This window comes from Zingiber officinale, chromosome 8A, assembly GCF_018446385.1.
Source record: "Zingiber officinale cultivar Zhangliang chromosome 8A, Zo_v1.1, whole genome shotgun sequence".
In the NCBI taxonomy this organism is placed as follows: Eukaryota; Viridiplantae; Streptophyta; class Magnoliopsida; order Zingiberales; family Zingiberaceae; genus Zingiber; species Zingiber officinale.
Window position 1 is genome coordinate 44,876,403 of NC_056000.1, and position 19,167 is coordinate 44,895,569.

General features: G+C 39.9%; 1 protein-coding gene across 1 annotated transcript; it reads left to right on the top strand.

Moving 5' to 3' along the window:
- Positions 1 to 16,078: 16,078 nt before the first annotated feature.
- On the top strand, positions 16,079 to 18,364 carry LOC122011627 (reticulon-like protein B1). The gene is made up of 6 exons (XM_042568006.1): positions 16,079 to 16,208; positions 16,564 to 16,752; positions 17,343 to 17,523; positions 17,673 to 17,814; positions 17,891 to 17,960; positions 18,035 to 18,364. Exons 2-6 carry the CDS (start codon positions 16,578 to 16,580, stop codon positions 18,202 to 18,204), a joined length of 738 nt encoding a protein of 245 aa, XP_042423940.1. The 5' UTR covers positions 16,079 to 16,208; positions 16,564 to 16,577; the 3' UTR covers positions 18,205 to 18,364.
- The last annotated feature ends 803 nt before the right edge of the window (positions 18,365 to 19,167 follow it).

The following is a 19,167-nucleotide window of genomic DNA, read 5'->3' on the forward strand; positions in this document are numbered from 1 at the left end:
TTTAGCATTTATAGATATGAATTAAGTTCAAGCAATGTTTGAACTTCTCTGTAGTCACTGGCTTTGTCAGCATGTCTGTAGCATTGTCTGCAGTGTGAACCTTCTCAAGTTGAATTTTTCCGGAAGCAATCAACTCTCTGATCTTGTGAAATCTCACATCAATATGCTTGGTTCTCGCATGATACACTTAATTCTTTGTCGGGTTTCCTGGAAACCCTGCAAAGAATTATAGACATAATCAGTGGCTCCCGTATCTACACACCAGGTGCTGGTAGATAACACCGCTAAACATGTTTCAACTACTAGAGCATGAGATATACCTTTATTGTTCTGATTCCTACGAGGACAGTCTGCCTTCCAATGCCCTGTCTGCTTGCAGCTGAAGCACTTGCCCTTTGGCTTCTTCATTCCAGCTTTTTGTCCCTGAGGTTTATTCACTCTCTTTACTGAAAAGACATATTTCTTCTTCTTCTTGCCTTTCGGTTTAGAAGTAGAACCATTTTCAGTTAGTGAATCTGAGAACTTTGACGAAATATTCCTTCTGCTGTCTGTAGTTCTGTCAGAAGTTCCGCCAACGTATACTCTCTTTTGTTCATGTTATAGTTCAGGCGGAACTACTCAAAACTTCTGGGTAGCGTTTGGAGAATTATATCAACCTGGGTTTCCCCATCGATTTCTCCTCCAAGGACTTGTATTTCATTCAAATAAGCTATCATTTTGAGGATATGATCCCTTATGGGTGTTCCTTCAAACATGGTGGCTGTCATTAATTTTCTCATTGCCTCTTGCCTAGCAGTCCGACTCTGGTGCCCAAAGAGTTCTTTGAGATTGTTCATTATATCATAAGCTGTTGATAAATCTTGATGTTGATGTTGCAATACATTTGACATTGATGCCAAAATGTAACACCGCGCCATCTCATCAGTTTTTACCCATTTCTTATGATACTCAATCTCCTCTGAGGTAGAGTCACCGTCAGGTGTATCAGGGCAAGCCTCAGTCAGTACAAACTTATAGCTTTCAGCAGTAAGGACAATGTCCAAGTTCCTTTTCCAATCTATGTAGTTTGGTCCAGTAAGTTTGTTCTCTTTCAATATAATGGCCAGTGGGTTGAAAGTCATCCTAAGAATCACAAAAATAACTTTGGTCAGGACTCTAAATTTAGAATAATATTGATTCCTCAAACAATACTATTTTAAATTAACCAACACCTCAAAACACCGTGAATTTTGTATGTCACGATAGTGTGGACGTATACAAATTCAACATTTGTAAAAGGAGGGTGTAATCCATTAATTTTATTATCTTGTCAACCTAACTTTTTGACAAATAAAATTAATAGTTGGTTTCCTTCGGTCACACAAATAATAGCAGTGACTCCGATGGGGAGGATACTATTAGACGTGCCTAAGTGTATACCATTACTTGACACTAAGTCCATTAATAAGATTGTGCTCCTTCCGATGGGGAAGATCACACGCTCTTAATTAATTTCCTATAGTCATCCAAAATGGAAGTTTGATCTAGTGATCCGCAAACAAACTCATCCGATATGGAGGAATGCACTCAGAGCCAACGCGCAAGTTTGTTTGCATCACTTACAAACCAGTAACGGAGACCGTGGAATTTATTAAAATAAATCCCTCTCCCGCTTAATTATTTAAAGTGAGGAATTTTAAACTATCCTAGCATACATCACATGCATGCACACACATCACAGTAAATAAAAGCAATAAATATGAAAATTATTTTCCAACTATTATGGCCTTTTTCTGTTACTGTCCTCCATGTGCACCAACCCTAGCTGCTGCCATCTTTAGCCACCGTCATCGGGTCGAGTCGTCGCATCCATCTTGCTTTTTATTCTGCTGTGCCTCTAGTGCTCCAAAAGTACCATGCCTCGCAAGAATCCGATCCGCGACAAAAATAGAATTTTACATATATCGATCTTATATTCCACGAGGGAATGTACATGTATTCTAGATCGAAAAAAAAATAAAATTCTAAAAATAATACAGCTCCTGCTGTATTTGTTACATACAATTATGCACACAAATAATGCCCTTGACATGTCCAAGGGTCCAATCACACACAACATCAATAAACCATAATAGTTGGAGTCTGCAACCAAAGAATTAGCACATTCTACTATTATCCTACCTAAATTATGTATGACATGTGCATAACCTATTTGAATTCTAAACACACAGAAGCAAACCCTAGCTTTGATACCAATTGTTGGTTAATCCTAGGAAAATGTATCGGTTCCACTGTACAAAATTTTTTTGTACAAGTGTCGAACCTTTCCTTAAATAACCTATTGTGTTCTTTAGAAGTTAAATTAGGAATCGCAAACGAAACTTAACATCATTGATTCCAAATTTAACTTATCTATTCTTAATGGTTTAGATTTGAATCGCAAACGGAACTTAACACTATTGATTCAAATCCACCTATGTTATTAATTCCATTAAATATTAATTTCCAAAATTGGCTTCCAGGACTGCATGGTGAGGCACATGACCTTCTTGGATATGGGAGCAACCACCACCGCCTAGTCAAAGCTTTTTAAGGAAAGCTAATATTTAATTTCCTTAAATAACTCTAGGTTAACCAAAAAGAACAATCGAATCACAAATTCAAAAAACAAGAAACACAAACTCGAAAAACTTATTCGAAAAACTAGATCTAATTGCCTCTTGTATTTAGAATTCTTACAAAGAAAATAACTAGTATGATGCGGAAGAAAATTACTAGTTATACCTTCTCTTTTTAAGCTAATGACCTCGAGATCTTCTACCGTATTCCTCGCCTCACGTTGGACGTCGTGTGGGCGACGATCCTCCAAGATGAACACCACCCAAAAGCTTCCTTCCTCTTCCTCTAAAATCCGGCCACCACCACCACCAAGGAGAAGAGAGCAAAGGGAAAGGGAGAAGAGAGAGGGTCAGCCACCAAGAGATCCTCCAAGCAAAAGAATAAGAGTTGTGTCTCATGAAACCCCCTCACCCCTTCTTTTATATTAATTTCCCAAGGCAAATAAGGAAAAACTTTTTACAAAAAATAAAATCATCCAAGAGTTTTTCCTTTTCCCTTTTTATTTTTCCTTTTTCCTTTTTATTTTTCCTTTTCTTTCCTCTTGATTGAATCAATCACCAATTTTTATTTTGTGATGATTTTATTATTTTTAATATGGCCGGCCACTTGCTTGGGCACCAAGCAAGGTGGTCGACCACCTCATCAAGGGGAAAAAGGAAATATATTTTTTATAAAATTTTACAAGAAAAATTCTTATAAAATTTTACAAACTCTCTTTCCTAAAGTAGAGTTAAAAAAGGAAAGTTCTAAAAATTAAAATCATGTTTTAAAATTTAAAACTTCTCTTACAAAATTTCTTTTTTTAACATGATGATAGAAAATTTTAATTTTAAAACTTATCTCCCTTTTTTTCTTAAACCATGAGGATGGTTAAAAAAGGAAAGTTTTAAAACTTTTAAAACTCTCTATTAAAATATGTGGTCAAATTCAAATAAGGAAAGTTTTAAAAATTAAAAACTCTCTTTTAAAACTTATAGTTTTCTACAAAGAGAAGATTTTAAAAATTCAAAACACCCCTCTTATTTGAATTAATCTTGGTCGGCCCCTACATGCTTGGTCACCAAGCAATAGGGTCGGCCCCTATAAAGAGGATGTGGTCGGCCCTTGCTTGGTCACCAAGCATTGGACCGGCCCACTTCTTGGACACCAAGAAGAGTCTTACATTTGGATGAACTTGAGGCGATAATGAGGCTACGACAGGGACCTAGAGGAGAAATTGGTTTTGGCCTTCCGATAAGCTTGAGTATCCCGTGTTCGCCCCGAACACATAACTCAAATTCATCGATAATAACTCATTCCACTAGAGAGTTATTATCGCACTACCACACCAATCCCAAATTACATTATGAGCTCCTTCTTATCATGAGTGTGTTAGTCTCCCTGTGTTTAAGATTACGAATGTCCACTAATTAAGTAAGTTACTGACAACTCACTTAATTAATATCTAGCTCCAAGAGTAGTACACTCAACTTCATTGTCATGTCGGACTAAGTCCACCTGCAAGGTTTAACATGACAATCCTTATGAGCTCCTCTTGGGGGCATTCTCAACCTAGATAACCAGGACACATATTCCTTCTATAATCAATAACACACACTATAAGTAATATCATTTCCCAACTTATCGGGCATATTGATTTATCGAGCTAAACCTTACCCTTTGATAAATCAAAGAAATAAATATTAAATATATGTACTTGTTATTATATTAGGATTAAGAGTCCACACTTCCATAATAACTAAGGTCTAGTTCTTTTACTAGGTCAGTACAAAAAGAACTTACCTAAATGGTCCTACTCAATACACTTAAAGTGTATCAGTGTAATTTATTAGTCAAGATAAACTAATACTTAATTACACTACGACTATTCTGATGGTTTGTTCCTTTTCATCTTAGTCGTGAGCAACTGTTTATAATTTATAGAGAACCGACAACATGATCTCCTGAGTGTGACACCATACTCCATGTTATCTACTTTATAAATTAATTGAACAATTACATTTAACAAATAAATACAGATATTGACCAATGTGATTCTTTTTTTTCAAAAATAAATATTTACAAAAGCTAGGCTTTTAGTATACACTCCAACAAAATACTCTTGGATGAGCATTGTGGAGTCAAGTAGAGCTCAAGGGGGAGCTTTGGATACAATGAAGGGTATGCGATCTTCATTGTGAGGTTAACTTTTATGGGGAAGAGTTGTTTTCTATTTTTGATGTGTGACAAAGGGGGAGAATTGAATGTTAAGTTAGGCCTTCATTCATACTTTGTCATGGAAAGGTTAAGGCTATGGGATTTAGCATTGTGATAAAGAAGAAGTTAAGGCTATGGGATTTAGCCTAACTTAGAGGTATTAACTAAGAAGGATTGTCAAACATCAAAAAGGGGGAGATTGTTGGGGCAATTTTCCTACGTCAAGTTTGACCAGTTTGAATAAGCTTGAGTTGAGTGAAGCTTGAGTCGAGATTTGAGTTTTGATGTTTCACAATATATGGAGATTGCTAGGGCAATCATCCGGTTGTGGAGATGGTCAAAGAGTTGACCAGGTTGAGAAAAAGACAAGTCAAGTAGGTCAGGGATGACAAGAGACTTGACTAGGTAAGTCCTAACTGGAGGTTAGGTGTCTGGAAGTCCTAACTGGAGGTTAAGCAGTGGTGAAGTCCTAACTGGAGGTTAAGCAGTGGTGAAGTCCTAACTGGAGTTTAGGCAATGGGAAAGTCCTAACTAGAGTTTAGGCATTTGGGAAAGTCCTAACTGGAGGTTAGGCAAGAGAGAAGTCAAGTAGGTCAAGGTTGACAGGAGACTTGATTGGGAAAGTCCTAATTAGAGATTAGGCAAAGGTAAGTCCAACAGGAAGATTGGAAAGAGTAAAAATTCAAGTAGGTTAGTGTTGACTAGACTTGGTGGTGAAAGTCCTGATAAGTGAGATCAGGCAATTGAAAAGTCCAAGTGTGATCTTGGCAAAGGGAGAAAGTCCTGGTGAGAAGTCAGGCAATTGGGAAAGTCCAAGTATGATCTTGGCAAAGGTTGAAAGTCCAAGCATATGGTCTTGGAAAGGTAAGTCCTAGTGTGACTTGGCAAGGAGAACTCGATAACTAGGATGAGGCCGAAGGAAGCTCCTGAAGGCAAGGCGTGAAGGATGGGAGATATCCGAGGGACGCAAGACTGATGGAGGAGGCTAGAAGGCTAGTTCGAGATTGATCGAGTGTGTTGTATAATTCGACAACTAGGATGAGGCCGAAGGAAGCTCCTGAAGGTAAGGTGTGAAAGATGGGAGATATCCGAGAGACGTAAGGCTGATGGAGGAGGCTAGAAGGCTAGTTTGAGGTCGATCGGGTGTTGACCAAATGCTAGACATGGATACCCAACAGGTCATCGTTGACCGGGAGTTGGGTTTGGGGCCTTAAACTTGAGTTTGAGGCAAGTTCAGGGTGTTCAATTGATCGGTCGATCAATTGAACCAGTGTCCAATTGATCTGTCAATCAATTGAACCAGTGTCCAATGGATCGGTCGATCAATTGAACCAGTGTCCAATCGATCGGTCGATCGAGTGAACCAGTGTCCAATCGATCGGTCGATCGATTGGAGTGTGCTGCGAGTGTGGGATGACTCCAATCGATCAGTCGATCGATTGGGAGAATTATTCGCAAGCACAGAAGCTTTCCCAATCGATCGGGTGATCGATTGGGATCTACCAATCAATCGGTCGATCGATTGGGGAGGAGAAGCTCTCGCGCAGACGCGAGAGCACAGAATGGGTTTGAATCGATCGGCCGATCGATTTAGATGGTCCCAATCGATCGACCGATCGATTGGGAAGTGACCATTGAGCAGGAAACGAGCAATGGACGGTTGTAATTGTGCAGATGTGACATAGCAATCGATTGGGACTAATTTGGATCGATTGGGAGCACTGTATAAAGCTTCGGCGAAGTGTTTTCTTCGCTAGAACTTTGCGTTCTTCTTCCTGCCAGAACTTTGCGTTCTTTCCTACGACTCTTCTGCAACATTCACAACGATCTTCTCCAAGCTTGCAATGCCAGTTCTTGAAGGCTCTTGGAGGCACGTCCAAGTCAAGAGGCGAGTTACAACAACAAGAAGAAGCTAGGGTTAGGGTTTGGTGCACAAATCTTGTAAAATTTTCCTTGTATCTGCTTCTCTTTGTATTTGTGTTGTATTATGAGCTTGTAAGGCTTCTCCACCTTCGGTAGTTACCGTAAAGAAGTGATTTCATAGTGGAGGGTGCGTGAGTGTGTGGATCCTTAGACTAGTCACCTCTTTTTGAGGTGGATACCAAGTAAATCCCTAGAGTTAGCGGTGTTTGTGTTTGTATTGTATTTTCCGCTGCATATCAAGACGAAGCAAGCACAAGCGTACGACGAGATGCTATTCACCCCCTCCTCTAGCGGGCATATCGATCCCAACACTTACAGCGGGTTTCGGCCCTTCAGAAATGGATACGGATCGATGGCTTCGTTCGAATTCAGCTTTCGATTCGCTCTCGGTCTCCGTTTCATCGAATTGTTCCCGGGCTGTCAGTGCAAGAAAGCTCGTCTGTTCGAGCTCTTCATCGGAATCTTCTGATGAGGACTCATCCCATGTGGCTTGTAGTACTTTCTTATTCCTCTGCTTCTTTGCTTCTTTTAGGTTTGGACAATTAGCCTTGACGTGTCTCTTTTGATTGCACTCGTAGCAGGTTAGTTCAAACTTTACCTTTGGACTTGTTTGTACCTTTTTGGACTCAACCACCTTCTTGATATCCTTCTTTATGAATCCCTTCTTCTTTATGTAGAGCTTGCGTACTAGGTTGACGAGTTCGGCTTCTATCTCATCGTTGTCATTATCTGAGTCTGGTTCTTCTTCGGACTCGGGTTTGATTTGATGCTTCTTTCTTGCCTCCTTTGTCTTGCTTGTACCTGTAAACAATGCAACACCTTTCTCGACCGGACGTGCATTAGTTTGTTCATGCAATTCAAATTTAGAAAAAAGTTCGTCTAACTTAATTTGAGAGAGATCCTTGAACACTTTGTAAGCATCAACCATGGATGCCCATAAGGTGTTCCTTGGAAAGGCATTAAGTGCATACCTTATGACGTCACGGTTCTCCACTTTCTGTCTAATCGTGTGGAGTCCATTCGGTAGGTCTTGAATTCGCGCGTGAAGCTGGGTTGCTGTCTCTCCTTCTTGCATTTTGATATTATATAATTTATTAAAGAGTAGATCGTGCTTACTTATCTTTGTGTCAGACGTGCCCTCGTGCAGCTCGATCAGTTTTTCCCATAGCTCTTTCGCGCTTGAGAATGGACGGACTCGGTTCAGCTCCTCCTTTGTTAGTCCACATTGGAGGGTGCAGGTTGCTTAGCGTTGGCCTCAACCTTATTGATTATGCTTGCGTCCCAGTTCTCGCATGTTACCGATTTTCCCGAGCCGTCGAGTGGAAGTGTGATCCCAGTCTTGATGATCATCCACATCTCGAACTGAGTTTAGAGGTATGACTCCATTCGGCCCTTCCAGTAGCCAAATTCCTCACAAGTGTGTTGGTTGCTATGCGAAATATCATACCGGTTCCCCTGTATAAAAATTTTGTACAAATCCTGAATCTTTACTAACAACCTATTGTGTTCTTTAGAAATTAAATTAGGAATCGCAAACGGTACTTAATATTATTGATTCCAAATTTAACTTATCTGTTCTTAATGGTTTAGACTTGGATCGCAAACGATGCTTAACATTATTTATCCAAATCCACCCATGTTACAAATTCAATTAAATATTAATTTCTAAAATTGGCTTCCAGGACAGCATGGCGAGGCACTAGGCCTTCTTGGGTATGGGATCATCCACTACCGCCTAGACAAAACCTTTTAAAGAAATTTAATATTTAATTTCCTTATATAATCCTAGGTTTAACCAAAAGGAACAATCGAATCACAAATTCAAAAAACAAAAAAAAACACAAACTTGAATCACAAATTCGAAACCTAGAATCATATGCCTCTTGTGTTTGGTATTTCAAAAATCATACAAAGAAAACTAGTATGATACGGAAACCAATTACTAGCTATACCTTTCTTTGTACGCAACAACCTCTTGATCTTCTATCGTATTCCTCTTCTTATCTCGGACGTTGTGTGGGCAACGATCTATCGAGATGAGAACCACCAAGCTTCCTTCTTCTTCTTGTGAGTTTCAGCCACCATAAGAATTCCAAGAATAGATGAGGTTCGGCCACACCACCAAGCTCCAAGGGATGCTAGAAACAAAACCTCCTTTCTCTCCTTCTCCAAGCAAAATCCGACCACCAACAAGCTCCTTGAGAGTTGATGCAGCCGACCACCAATGAAGAAGAAAAGGAGGAGAGGAAGAAGCTGAGAAGGGTTGGCCACCAACCAAAGAAATAGAAGAGAGAAAAACTAGAACATAAGTTATGAGGTGAGGCACCTCTACCATCTCTTTTATATTCCTTGGTCTTGGCAAATAAGGAAAGTTTTATAAAAAAAACTTCCTTATTCTCTTAGTCAATGAAAGGAAAGTTTAATAAAAAAAATCTCTTTCAAACTCAATGTGGCCGGCCACCTCTCTATCATCTAAGCAAGAAAAGTTTTAAACACAAAATTAAAACTTCCTAATTTGTTTCCGAAAATTTTTAAAATAAAAGTTTCTCTATTAATTTTCCCTTCATGGTTGGTTATAAAAGAAAATTTTATAAATTAAAATCTCTCTATTAAAACATGTGGATGATTTCTAAAAAGGAAAGTTATCTTTAAAATTAAAATCTTCCTCTCAATCTATAAATAAGGAAAGATATCAAATCTTTTCTTAATATTTTGTAGAAACTATAAAAGGAAAGATTTAATTTTAAAACTCTCTTTTAAATCATGAGGATGGTTACAAAAAGGAAAGTTTTATCAAAAATTAAAATCCTCCTTTTAACTACAAATAAGGAAAGATATCAAACCTTTCACTTAATCTTTTGTAGAAAGCTATAAAAGGAAAGATTTAAATTTTAAACTATCTTTTAAAACCATGATATCCACATAAGAAAAAATTTAAAAAATAAAATCTCTTTTATTTTATATGTGGTCGGGGCACCTAAACTTGGACTCAAGCTAGGGCCGGCCACACCTCAATGGCTCAACCCTTTGGCTTGGCCGACCCAAGCTTGCTTGGCCGACCACCTAAGGGTGGGTAAGAAGTGGGTATTTGGTGGATATAATTATCTATATATAAGAGGCTACGATAGGGGCCGAGAGGAGGAATTGGTTTTGGTCTCCTGATGAAATTAAGTTTCTCGTGTTCGCCCTGAACACTCAACTTAATTTCATCAATAATAATTCATACACTAAAGAATTATTATTGAACTACCGCACCAATCTCAAATTACATTTTGGGCTCCTTCTTTATTATAAGTGTATTAGTCTCCCTGTATTTAAGATATAGAATGCCCACTAATTAAATAAGTTACTGACAACTCACTTAATTAATATCCAACTCCAAAAGTAGTACCACTCAACCTTATCGTCATGTCGGACTAAGTCCACCTGCAGGGTTTACATGACAATACTTATGAGCTCCTCTTGGGGACATCATCAACCTAGATTACTAGGATATAGTTTCCTTCTATAATCAACAACACACACTATAAATAATATCATTTCCCAACTTATCGGACCTATTGATTTATTGAACTAAATCGCACCCTTTGATAAGTCAAAGAAATAAATACTAGATATATGTGATTGTTATTATATCAGGATTAAGAGCACACACTTCCATAATAACAAAGGTCTTGTTCTTTTATGTAGTCAGGACAAAAAGAACTTACTTAAATGGTCATGCTCAATACACTCAGAGTGTACTAGTATAATTTTATAGTTAAGATAAATTAATATCAAACTACACTACGACTATTCCAATGGTTTGTTTCTTTCCATTTTAGTCGTGAGCTACTGTTTATAATTTATAAGGAATTGAAAACATGATCTTCTGTGTGTGACACCACACACCATGTTATCTACAATATAAATTAATTGAACAACTACACTTAGCTTATAAATATAGACATTTGACCAATGTGATTCTTATTTCTAAATAAATATTTATACAAAAGTTAGGCTTTTAGTATACACTCTAACAAGGTGAAGAGCGGAGGGCGGACTGTGTTGTAGCCTTCCTGATGGGCCATTATAGCAAAGGAAATCTCGCACACACACAAAAAAAACAAAAAGCTTGTTCCAAGACTTAGTCTTGGATTAGTAGTGCGAGATTAAGAAATTAAAACACGAAATCGAGTGGTGTTGCACCAGCTTCAAGCAAAAATTTTGATTGCGAAAAAAATGGATCAGAAGGCAGCAATTATATCGATTCCGATCGACTCTAAAAAATCATAAAATTACCACGAAAGAAAGAAAAAGATTGCTTGAATGGTGGTTTTACCAATTCGAAGCGACCCCGCTCTGATACGAATTGTTAGATCGAAAGCGCTAGAGGGGGATAAATAGCACTCGTGGCTTTCACTTTCATTTCGGAAAACTTTTGAGTAAACGCAGTGGAAAAGTAAACAATGCAAATACAAGCACTAAGGATTTTTTACTTGGTTCGGAGCCTGGGGTGACTCCTACTCCAAGGCCCACGCTCGTTGAACTTTTACTTTGGGCAATCACTATAAGCATGAAAAATTGTTTACAATTTAAGTACAATAGCAAAGCAGTAGTAAAATCTTATACCGACAACAAAAGACAATAAGTTTGAAGCTCTTGGTCGTCGGGGTCTTGCTATAGCTTTTCTGGATCGTCTTTTGAGCAGCACGGAGAAGATGGATTGCAATTTCGTTGTTGTACTAAGCTGCTGCTCGAGACCTGCTTATAAATCTCGTGGAGGGTGCCCTCAACAACATGGAGGGTGTCCTCATCCACGCCGAATCTGCAATGTGGATGAGCTCCGACCCGGTCATAGCCTATCCGCCTGAGGGTGCCCTCAACCTCCATGAGGGCACCCTCGCACCAGGTCCAGGGCACCCTCAAGCTCCATGAGTGTGCCCTCACGCCAGTGTCCAGGGTGCTCTCAAGGTCCATAAGGGCGCCCTCGCGCCTTGCTATGAGATTGCTTCTCCAGGTTACCCGAGGTAAACACGTCCAATTCACTTCCTACAAAATATGTTAGTCCAATATACCCTGCAAAACAAAATTAGGATAATGTAGACATAAAAGATAAAGAATTTGACAGTCATCGGACTGTCCAGTTCTAACTTCGGATTCCCAACCGAAAACCCTAGGTCGAACCGACGCCTACTGTTCCCTCACTAGGGAACGCATCCTCACCTACTCCACTCAGGAGAGTTTACCTATTGCCAGTTAATCCTCCAGACCAATTGGACTTTTACTCAACGCCCGAGGCTCTAGGACTTTCCGCTGGACGCCCACTCCACGACCCGCCCAGTCTTTCACCTGGTTCTCGACACTAGGACTTTCCACCTAGAGTCCTCGACTCTAAGACTTTTGCTCGAAGCCCTCGACCCGCCAAGACTTCCCGCCTAGGATTACCACCCCCTACGACCTAGGGTTATCTCCCCTTAGGGTTTTCCACCTGTCTAATTGCAGCTAGGACTTTTTCCTAAGTACACTTAGGACTTTCTTGTAAGCTCATTCAAAGGCATTAGATAACAAATAACTTTGAACCATTTTCCATTATCAAAACTTAGGTTCAATCGTCGGATGCTTCCTGCACCAATAGGAGGTACAACTTGTGCTCAACTACCTCGGGCTTGCATCCCGGTAGCTCCTTGGGGGACCAAGCGAAGAAGCCCCTATTGTGCGTCAAACATTCGACCAAATCCGTCTTAATTTTGATCGGCATGTCGCTTGATATGCAGGTGATGCCCTCCAGACGCTCAAGATAAAGCTAGACCTTCTCCAAAGGGATGAGTTCTTTGGCTATAGGAAGAGGCTCCTCTTGGATGACATGGATTCCTCCGTCCTGGGTTCTTTGAGCCTTGTGAGCCTCAACCTTCACCACGTCGATATAACACCCGCGAGAGACCAGTTGCTCGCCTTTGACTTCTCCAACCTGATCTCCCACAGGGAATTTAATCTTCTAATGGAAGGTGGAGACTATCGCTTGGAACTCATGTAGTGCGGGTCTTCCCAGGATGATGTTGCAAGAGGATGGAGAATCCACTACGATGAAAGTGCACCTCCGCGTCCTCACCAATGGTTCGCTATCCAAAGATATGGCTCGCTTAATTTGACCCATTGGTCTTACCTTATTGCCAGTGAACTTGTACAAGGAAGTGGCTATGGGTTGGAGCTCACTAGTGTCGATCTGCATACCCTCGAATACATTCTTGAACAGCATGTTGACAGAGCTTCCAATATCAACGAAAACCCTAGCCATGCGACTATTGACGATAACGACTTTGATTATGAGGGTATCATCATAAAGGAGCTCCACTCTCTCCAGATCTTATGGCCTAAAGCTGATTACGGGCTCTGTAGCTTGTTCCCGGCTGCATCCCATCGCATGTATCTCCAAGCGACTCTCATGGGACTTTCAAGCTCTAGTGGAGTCTCTATCAATGGGCCCCCCGTATATCATGCTAATTTCTCGGATGGCGATATTTCTCCTATTTTATTCTTCTAGGGATTCCACTGGTCGACCTGGCTGCTGGTTCCCTGACTTGCATTGTCGGGCAGGGATTTAACTGATTGCCCTATGGCAGCAGGCGAGTTGGCTAGCAACTTCTGAAGCTTGGGCATGATCTCAGGCGAAGGCAGGCCCAGTTCACCTGCACACCAGGAGTCACGGGCGAACTGGACGCAATCTCCCGTGGAATGAGTGTGGGGCCTATAGTAGGTGCAGTAGCGGGGCCCCCACTGACCAGGTCTGAGGGCTTGGATAGCTTCGACTCATTGTGCCGCCCTGGATTCCTGACCAGGTGGAAATCCTAGTCGGGCATCCTTGGAGCGGGGAAAGGGTCAAGCTGGAAGTTTAGGCAGCCTTCTCTCCAACTTGTTGGCAAGAGTGTTGGCAGAAACAGGCATCTTGTCTGCTTTCCTCCGGGCAGCCTGACTTCTTCTATATTGATGTAGCTAGCTGACTTCTCCAACATCTCATCAAAATTCTTTACTGGCTCCCAAATGAGTGCCCGGAAAAACTCCCCCTCCACCAGACCGTGGGAGAAGACACTCATCAAGATCTCTGAGGTAGCGGACGAGACATCCTGGGCTACCTAGTTGAAGCATTTGATATAGCTTATCAAGGGTTCCACAGACCCTTGTTTGAGGGCGAAGAGACAGTGGTCTATCTTCTGATACTTTCTGCTATTGGCGAAATGATGCAGGAAAACGTTCATGAAGTCTTGAAAGTAGGTGATAGATCCATTCGGCAATCCATCAAACCACTTTTGTGCCAAGCCAGACAGAGTGTTTAAGAACACTCAACACTTGATAGCGTCGCTATATTGGTGCAGCAATGCAGCGTTCTAAAATTTTCGGAGATGGTCTTCTGGGTCCTTGATACCGTCGTATTCTCTGATAGTTGGCGGCTTGTACCCTTTCGGTAGTTTCTCCTCGAGTACCCTTATAGAGAAGGGCATTTGCTCCTTAGGCATCTCCCTTGGCTCCTCCCGGAGGACTATGAGTTTCCCCTTCTTCGAATCTCTAGACAGGAAACTCTCGGTCGTTCAGGCCTGAGTTTGCTCTTTCATATTATAATAGTCTGGGCCCTTGTTATAATAGTCTGGGCAAGGTTTGCGATAGAAGGCTTGAGGAAAATCCTTGGGCTATTTTTTCTTAACCCCCCTGTCAGAGACATGGGTCTGGTCCTTTGAAACTACAGGCATCTTGTGTGGATGTGAGGCAGTGGTGTGTTTTTGGAAGCCGCTCGTCTCTTGGTCTCCTTGGAAAGTTTGTACTCTCCTGCTATCATGGTGACGTTGATGTTTCCGGCATCCTCTATTGTTATACTCCAGAATACGTAAAGGAAGTTACCATAGACGACACTAAATTGATCCTGTCCGAAATCTGAATCAAACAAATGTCGGCTGAAAGGGCGTCAGTGTTGACGGAGAGGCGACTTAGACACACCTAGCATATATGCACCGGAAAGGGAGACCCCCACGTGGAGTTCAAGGGCAGTGGTGACGAGACCGGTGGTACTTAGACTCTGCGCACACTCAGACAAGCACACGAAACGTTAGAGACCAGAAACTAGAGAAAAAGTCCCCGGCGCAAACCCTCCGATGCTCAAGTCAAGTACCTTTTTCCCAGAAGAATAGTGTACGAAGGAAAAAAAAACTGTAGAAGACGAGTACGAATGTGTGCGTACCTACCCAAGGGAGAGAACCTCCCCTTTAATATGGCAATGCATACCTCTGGAACCTGATCGATGTTAGAGAATGTCAGGTGTCAGAGTTTGCCGAGTGATGGAGGATACGTGGTGCCCTCTCATTGGTTGAAAGAAGGTTCTATTCTCAGAGAATGACCGACCAATAGAATATTCCTTGGCTGGTGATAGTTATTCTTTGACAGACGGTTACGATTCTCTGACACTATTGTCATCTAGCGTTGTCTGTACCTACTCAGGTTCAGTTACAGACCGCTCGGGAGACTACTGAGCTACTGGGCTTGGGCATTTAATGAGGAAGATGAGCTGAACCATGTAAAACCCGAGTTGGTAAGAACTGATTGATCGGAGACAGGCCCAGAACTACTTGGTCTTATGTCTCAGATCTGAATGCCTGACCTGCCAGTGACCGATCAGGAGTTATGTAGTAGGTGAGGCAGGGCAGTCTAACCACCCACCCTCTTTCCTTGACTTTTGACAGTCACGTCCTCTTGACTATTGACTGTCACATCCTCTTGATTTTTGACTATCAAATCCTCTTGACTATTGACTGTCACGCCCCCTTGACTTCTGACTGTCAAGTCCCCTTGACTTCTGACTGTCACGTCCCCTTGACTTTTAACTGTCACATCCCCTTAACTTCTGACTGTCACGTCCCCTTAACTTTTAATTATCATATCCCTTTAATTTCTAACTGTCATATTTCTTCGGGTTCCTTACTTATATGCCATATCAGTTTTCTTCGGGTTCCTTACTTATATGCCATATCAGTTTCAGTTGGAGTTGACAGTTGAAAGGCTTAAACTCCCGAAGACCTTTGGTGTCAACCACCTTTCTACTTGAAGAAAATTGAGGATTCATTAACATCGATATCAGGATTATATCGTTTTAACATTGTATCTTCACGCATATAGACTAAATAGTTGACTAGATAATGTGTGACTAATCAAGTTAGCTATTTGTCTAATGTTCGAATAAAAATATTTTATTCTTTAAAACCTTTATTTTAGTTTGAAATTGTTGTGTGAGTATTTTAAAATTAGAGGGCGTTTCTTGACATTTTTTCAAAGTTAGGGGCGGGTTCATCAAATTTACCAATTCCGAATTCCGATCCTGTTTGGTCCCCGTTTTTAACTCTGGTTGATGGTTCCAGTTTCAGTTTAAGCGAGAAGGAAGCGGGCGGGCGACAGAAGAGAGAGGAAACCGAGCAAGGGTGAGGAGAATCCGTCGCCCAAGATCTGAAATCCTATTTCTTCACATTTAGGTATTCTTCGATCGAACTCTGTTGTCGATTTCGATTCTGTTGCGATTTCTTTGGCGTTTTTTGTTTTCTTCTTCGAATCGGAAGGAAATAAACTTGTAAGTGCATCGGAAAATGCCACTTTGGTAGCACAGATCTGTTAGCCGATCCTAGAATCTTCTAGATCGATTGAGTTTCACTATTCTTCTATCAAAAACAAAATGTGTTTCGCCTTTTTGCCCCAAACGCCACCTTTTGCTCCTGGACTATTTTGTTTTGATTTGATGCAAAAAGTTTCTGTCTTTTGATCGATGGGTCGGATTTCGTCGGTGTAAGTTTGAGAAAATCTTTACGTCGGACGCAATTTCCATTTCTGCAGAGGAATTGTAAATCATGATGTCAGAAATGGGCGAGCACTTTGATCAGGTCAATGAGATGATCCATGAGTACAAGGGTTCATCATCATCTTCAGATTCGGACAACGACAAGCCTTCCTCTCATAGTTCAAAGAAGAAGCATTTATTTGGGAGGAAGGAACCAGTTCATGCCTTCCTTGGAGGAGGAAAGTGTATGATTCTATTGCCATTAGAACATTTATTTTGCATGAGTATCTGTTGTTGTCCCTTGAATTGAGTCTGCTTATTCATTCCTCTGTGCAATTGCCAGTGTAAAACTAACAATGTTATTATGGATTAATGGAGGACTAGAGATAAGATGATAATATATGCAAAGAAGATGAATTGAATGAGGGTTAATGTTAATTAAAAAGGGAGTTGTGAACGTATATATAGTTTGTGGAATGTGTGCAGATGATCACTGATTGAACATGGAGCTTCTTGTTCTTTTGTCATCTCAAGGTTGAGGTGTGACTTCCTAAGGTTTTCTTCAGAAAGAAGCATTTCAAAGATGAAATATTTTCAAGTTATTTACTTATTTAAACCAGGTGTGTTATAATAGGTGTCGCCTTGTCAGATGATGTTATGTTAACAATTTGTCTTGGCTGGGAATTTTGTTGAGCTAGTACTAATTTCTTACTCTCTTCTTTTGCTAGTAGGTTTCATATTTTGGTTAATGAAAATTTATCAAATCCATTGTGATCAACATAACTTGCTTTAGTTCAGTAATCATATCCTGATTGTGACTTTCTTCTTCTTTCAGCTGCCGATATATTTCTATGGAGAAACAAACAATTATCTGGAAGCATAATTGCAGGAATTACTGTCATATGGCTTCTTTTTGAATGGATTGGATATCATCTATTGACTTTTATCTGTCATTCTCTTATACTTACATTGGCTACTTGTTTCCTTTGGTCTAATTCTGCATCTTTTATCAATAGGTAGGATTCAGTCTTCCTTTCTGTAGTTGAATCAGGATTTTTCAATTAAACCAAAACATGTTTTCTTGGAACAGCAATCTGATTAGACTATGAATGAATAATAAGAGTTTGAATTGTCTCACAAAGTTTTCCTAACTCCTGGTGTTCAGATCTCCACCAAAATTTCCTGAAATTGCGATACCTGAGGACATATTCTTAAGGATAGTTTGTGCAGTAAGGCATGAAATAAATGAAGCATTTGCAACTTTTCGATATGTTGCCTCTGGGAAGGACTTAAAGAATTTTTTGAAGGTATGTGACTTTTTTCCTCTCTGTCTGGAGTTACTTGATTCTGTTGGCTTCAAAATTTTCACAATGTGTTTTGTAGGTGATTGGGGGTTTGTGGATCCTTTCGATAGTAGGCAACTGGTTCAGTTTCTTGACCCTTCTATACATCGGTCGGTTTCTTCTGTTCTATATCTCACAATTCTTTCATTCAAATACTAATTATGTTGGATCTCTAATGGTGCAGTCGTTATATTTGCGTATACCGCACCGGTCCTGTACGAGAAATATGAAGATCATGTCGACACAGCTGCAGAGAAGGCAATGGTTGAAATTAAGAAGCAATATGCCATCCTCGACACAAAGGTTCTTCAGAAAATTCCAGGGGCTCCCTTTTCCATCAAAAAGCAAGACTGAATCATTCTCTTCTACAATGTTTGAGCAACAATTAATCTCTGGAACAAATCTGTAGATCGCAATAATAGATTACTTTTTGGTCGGGCTATTTTTACATAGTTAGTGGATGCTTGACCTCAAGCCATCCATTCTTGCAATTTTCAAGTGTATTTTATGTTTCTTGGCAATTGAAGACACCAATCCAACATTAATTATATATTCTTTTCAATTCAGACACATCAAGTAGATTTTATTTTATTTTATTTTATTAAATATTTTTGTATAGAAATATCTTTAAATCCCCTATAGAACTTTAAAAAATAAACATAAATAAAATATAATAGTATTTTGTTTTCATACAAATCAACTTATTTAACATAGGAAGATAAACATTAAACAACGTAGGTTGAAGAAATTAATTGAACATGGAAGTTTAACGTTAAATAACGACTATTTTTGTAATCGTTGTTCAACATGTATTTTTTTTAATTAAAAAAATCTATAAATAAATGACAAACTCTCATTTATTTTTTTTTATTCATCTCTTCTTTTGTTGTTTCGTTCATCATTTCATTCTCTATTTGTAATAGAAATAGACGAAAATGTTAATGCTTCTTTTACAAATCTTTTGAATTCTTTAAATACGGAAAAAAATACATCTTCTCAAAATATCCGTATTCCTTCAAACTATGATGCACAATATCCTCAATTTTTATCTCACAAGCAGTACCATCTAAATTTTTAAAATATTTCATATGTTACACGTGGTCTTCCAAATTTTTTAAATTTCCGAAGTTCTCAAAATTTTTCACTCCACCTTCAAAGTAATGTCGCCCCAGCTCCAGTTGGTATGTATTCACACCCAGAATTGGTCAGCCATGAGCAACCAATTTGGGATGCCTACTATACCTTTCGTATTTTCACCTTCTCAACCACCAGTCATGTCTTCGAATGAAGCAAGAAGGACTACTATCGACCCATCTA

Excerpts from the sequence above, each read along its gene's own strand:
- LOC122011627 (XM_042568006.1), top strand. The coding sequence starts at position 16,578 with ATGATGTCAGAAATGGGCGAGCACTTTGATCAGGTCAATGAGATGATC. Across the intron at positions 16,753-17,342 it reads CTTCCTTGGAGGAGGAAAGT|CTGCCGATATATTTCTATGG; the intron begins GTATGATTCTAT and ends TTCTTCTTTCAG. Across the intron at positions 17,961-18,034 it reads CTTGACCCTTCTATACATCG|TCGTTATATTTGCGTATACC; the intron begins GTCGGTTTCTTC and ends CTAATGGTGCAG.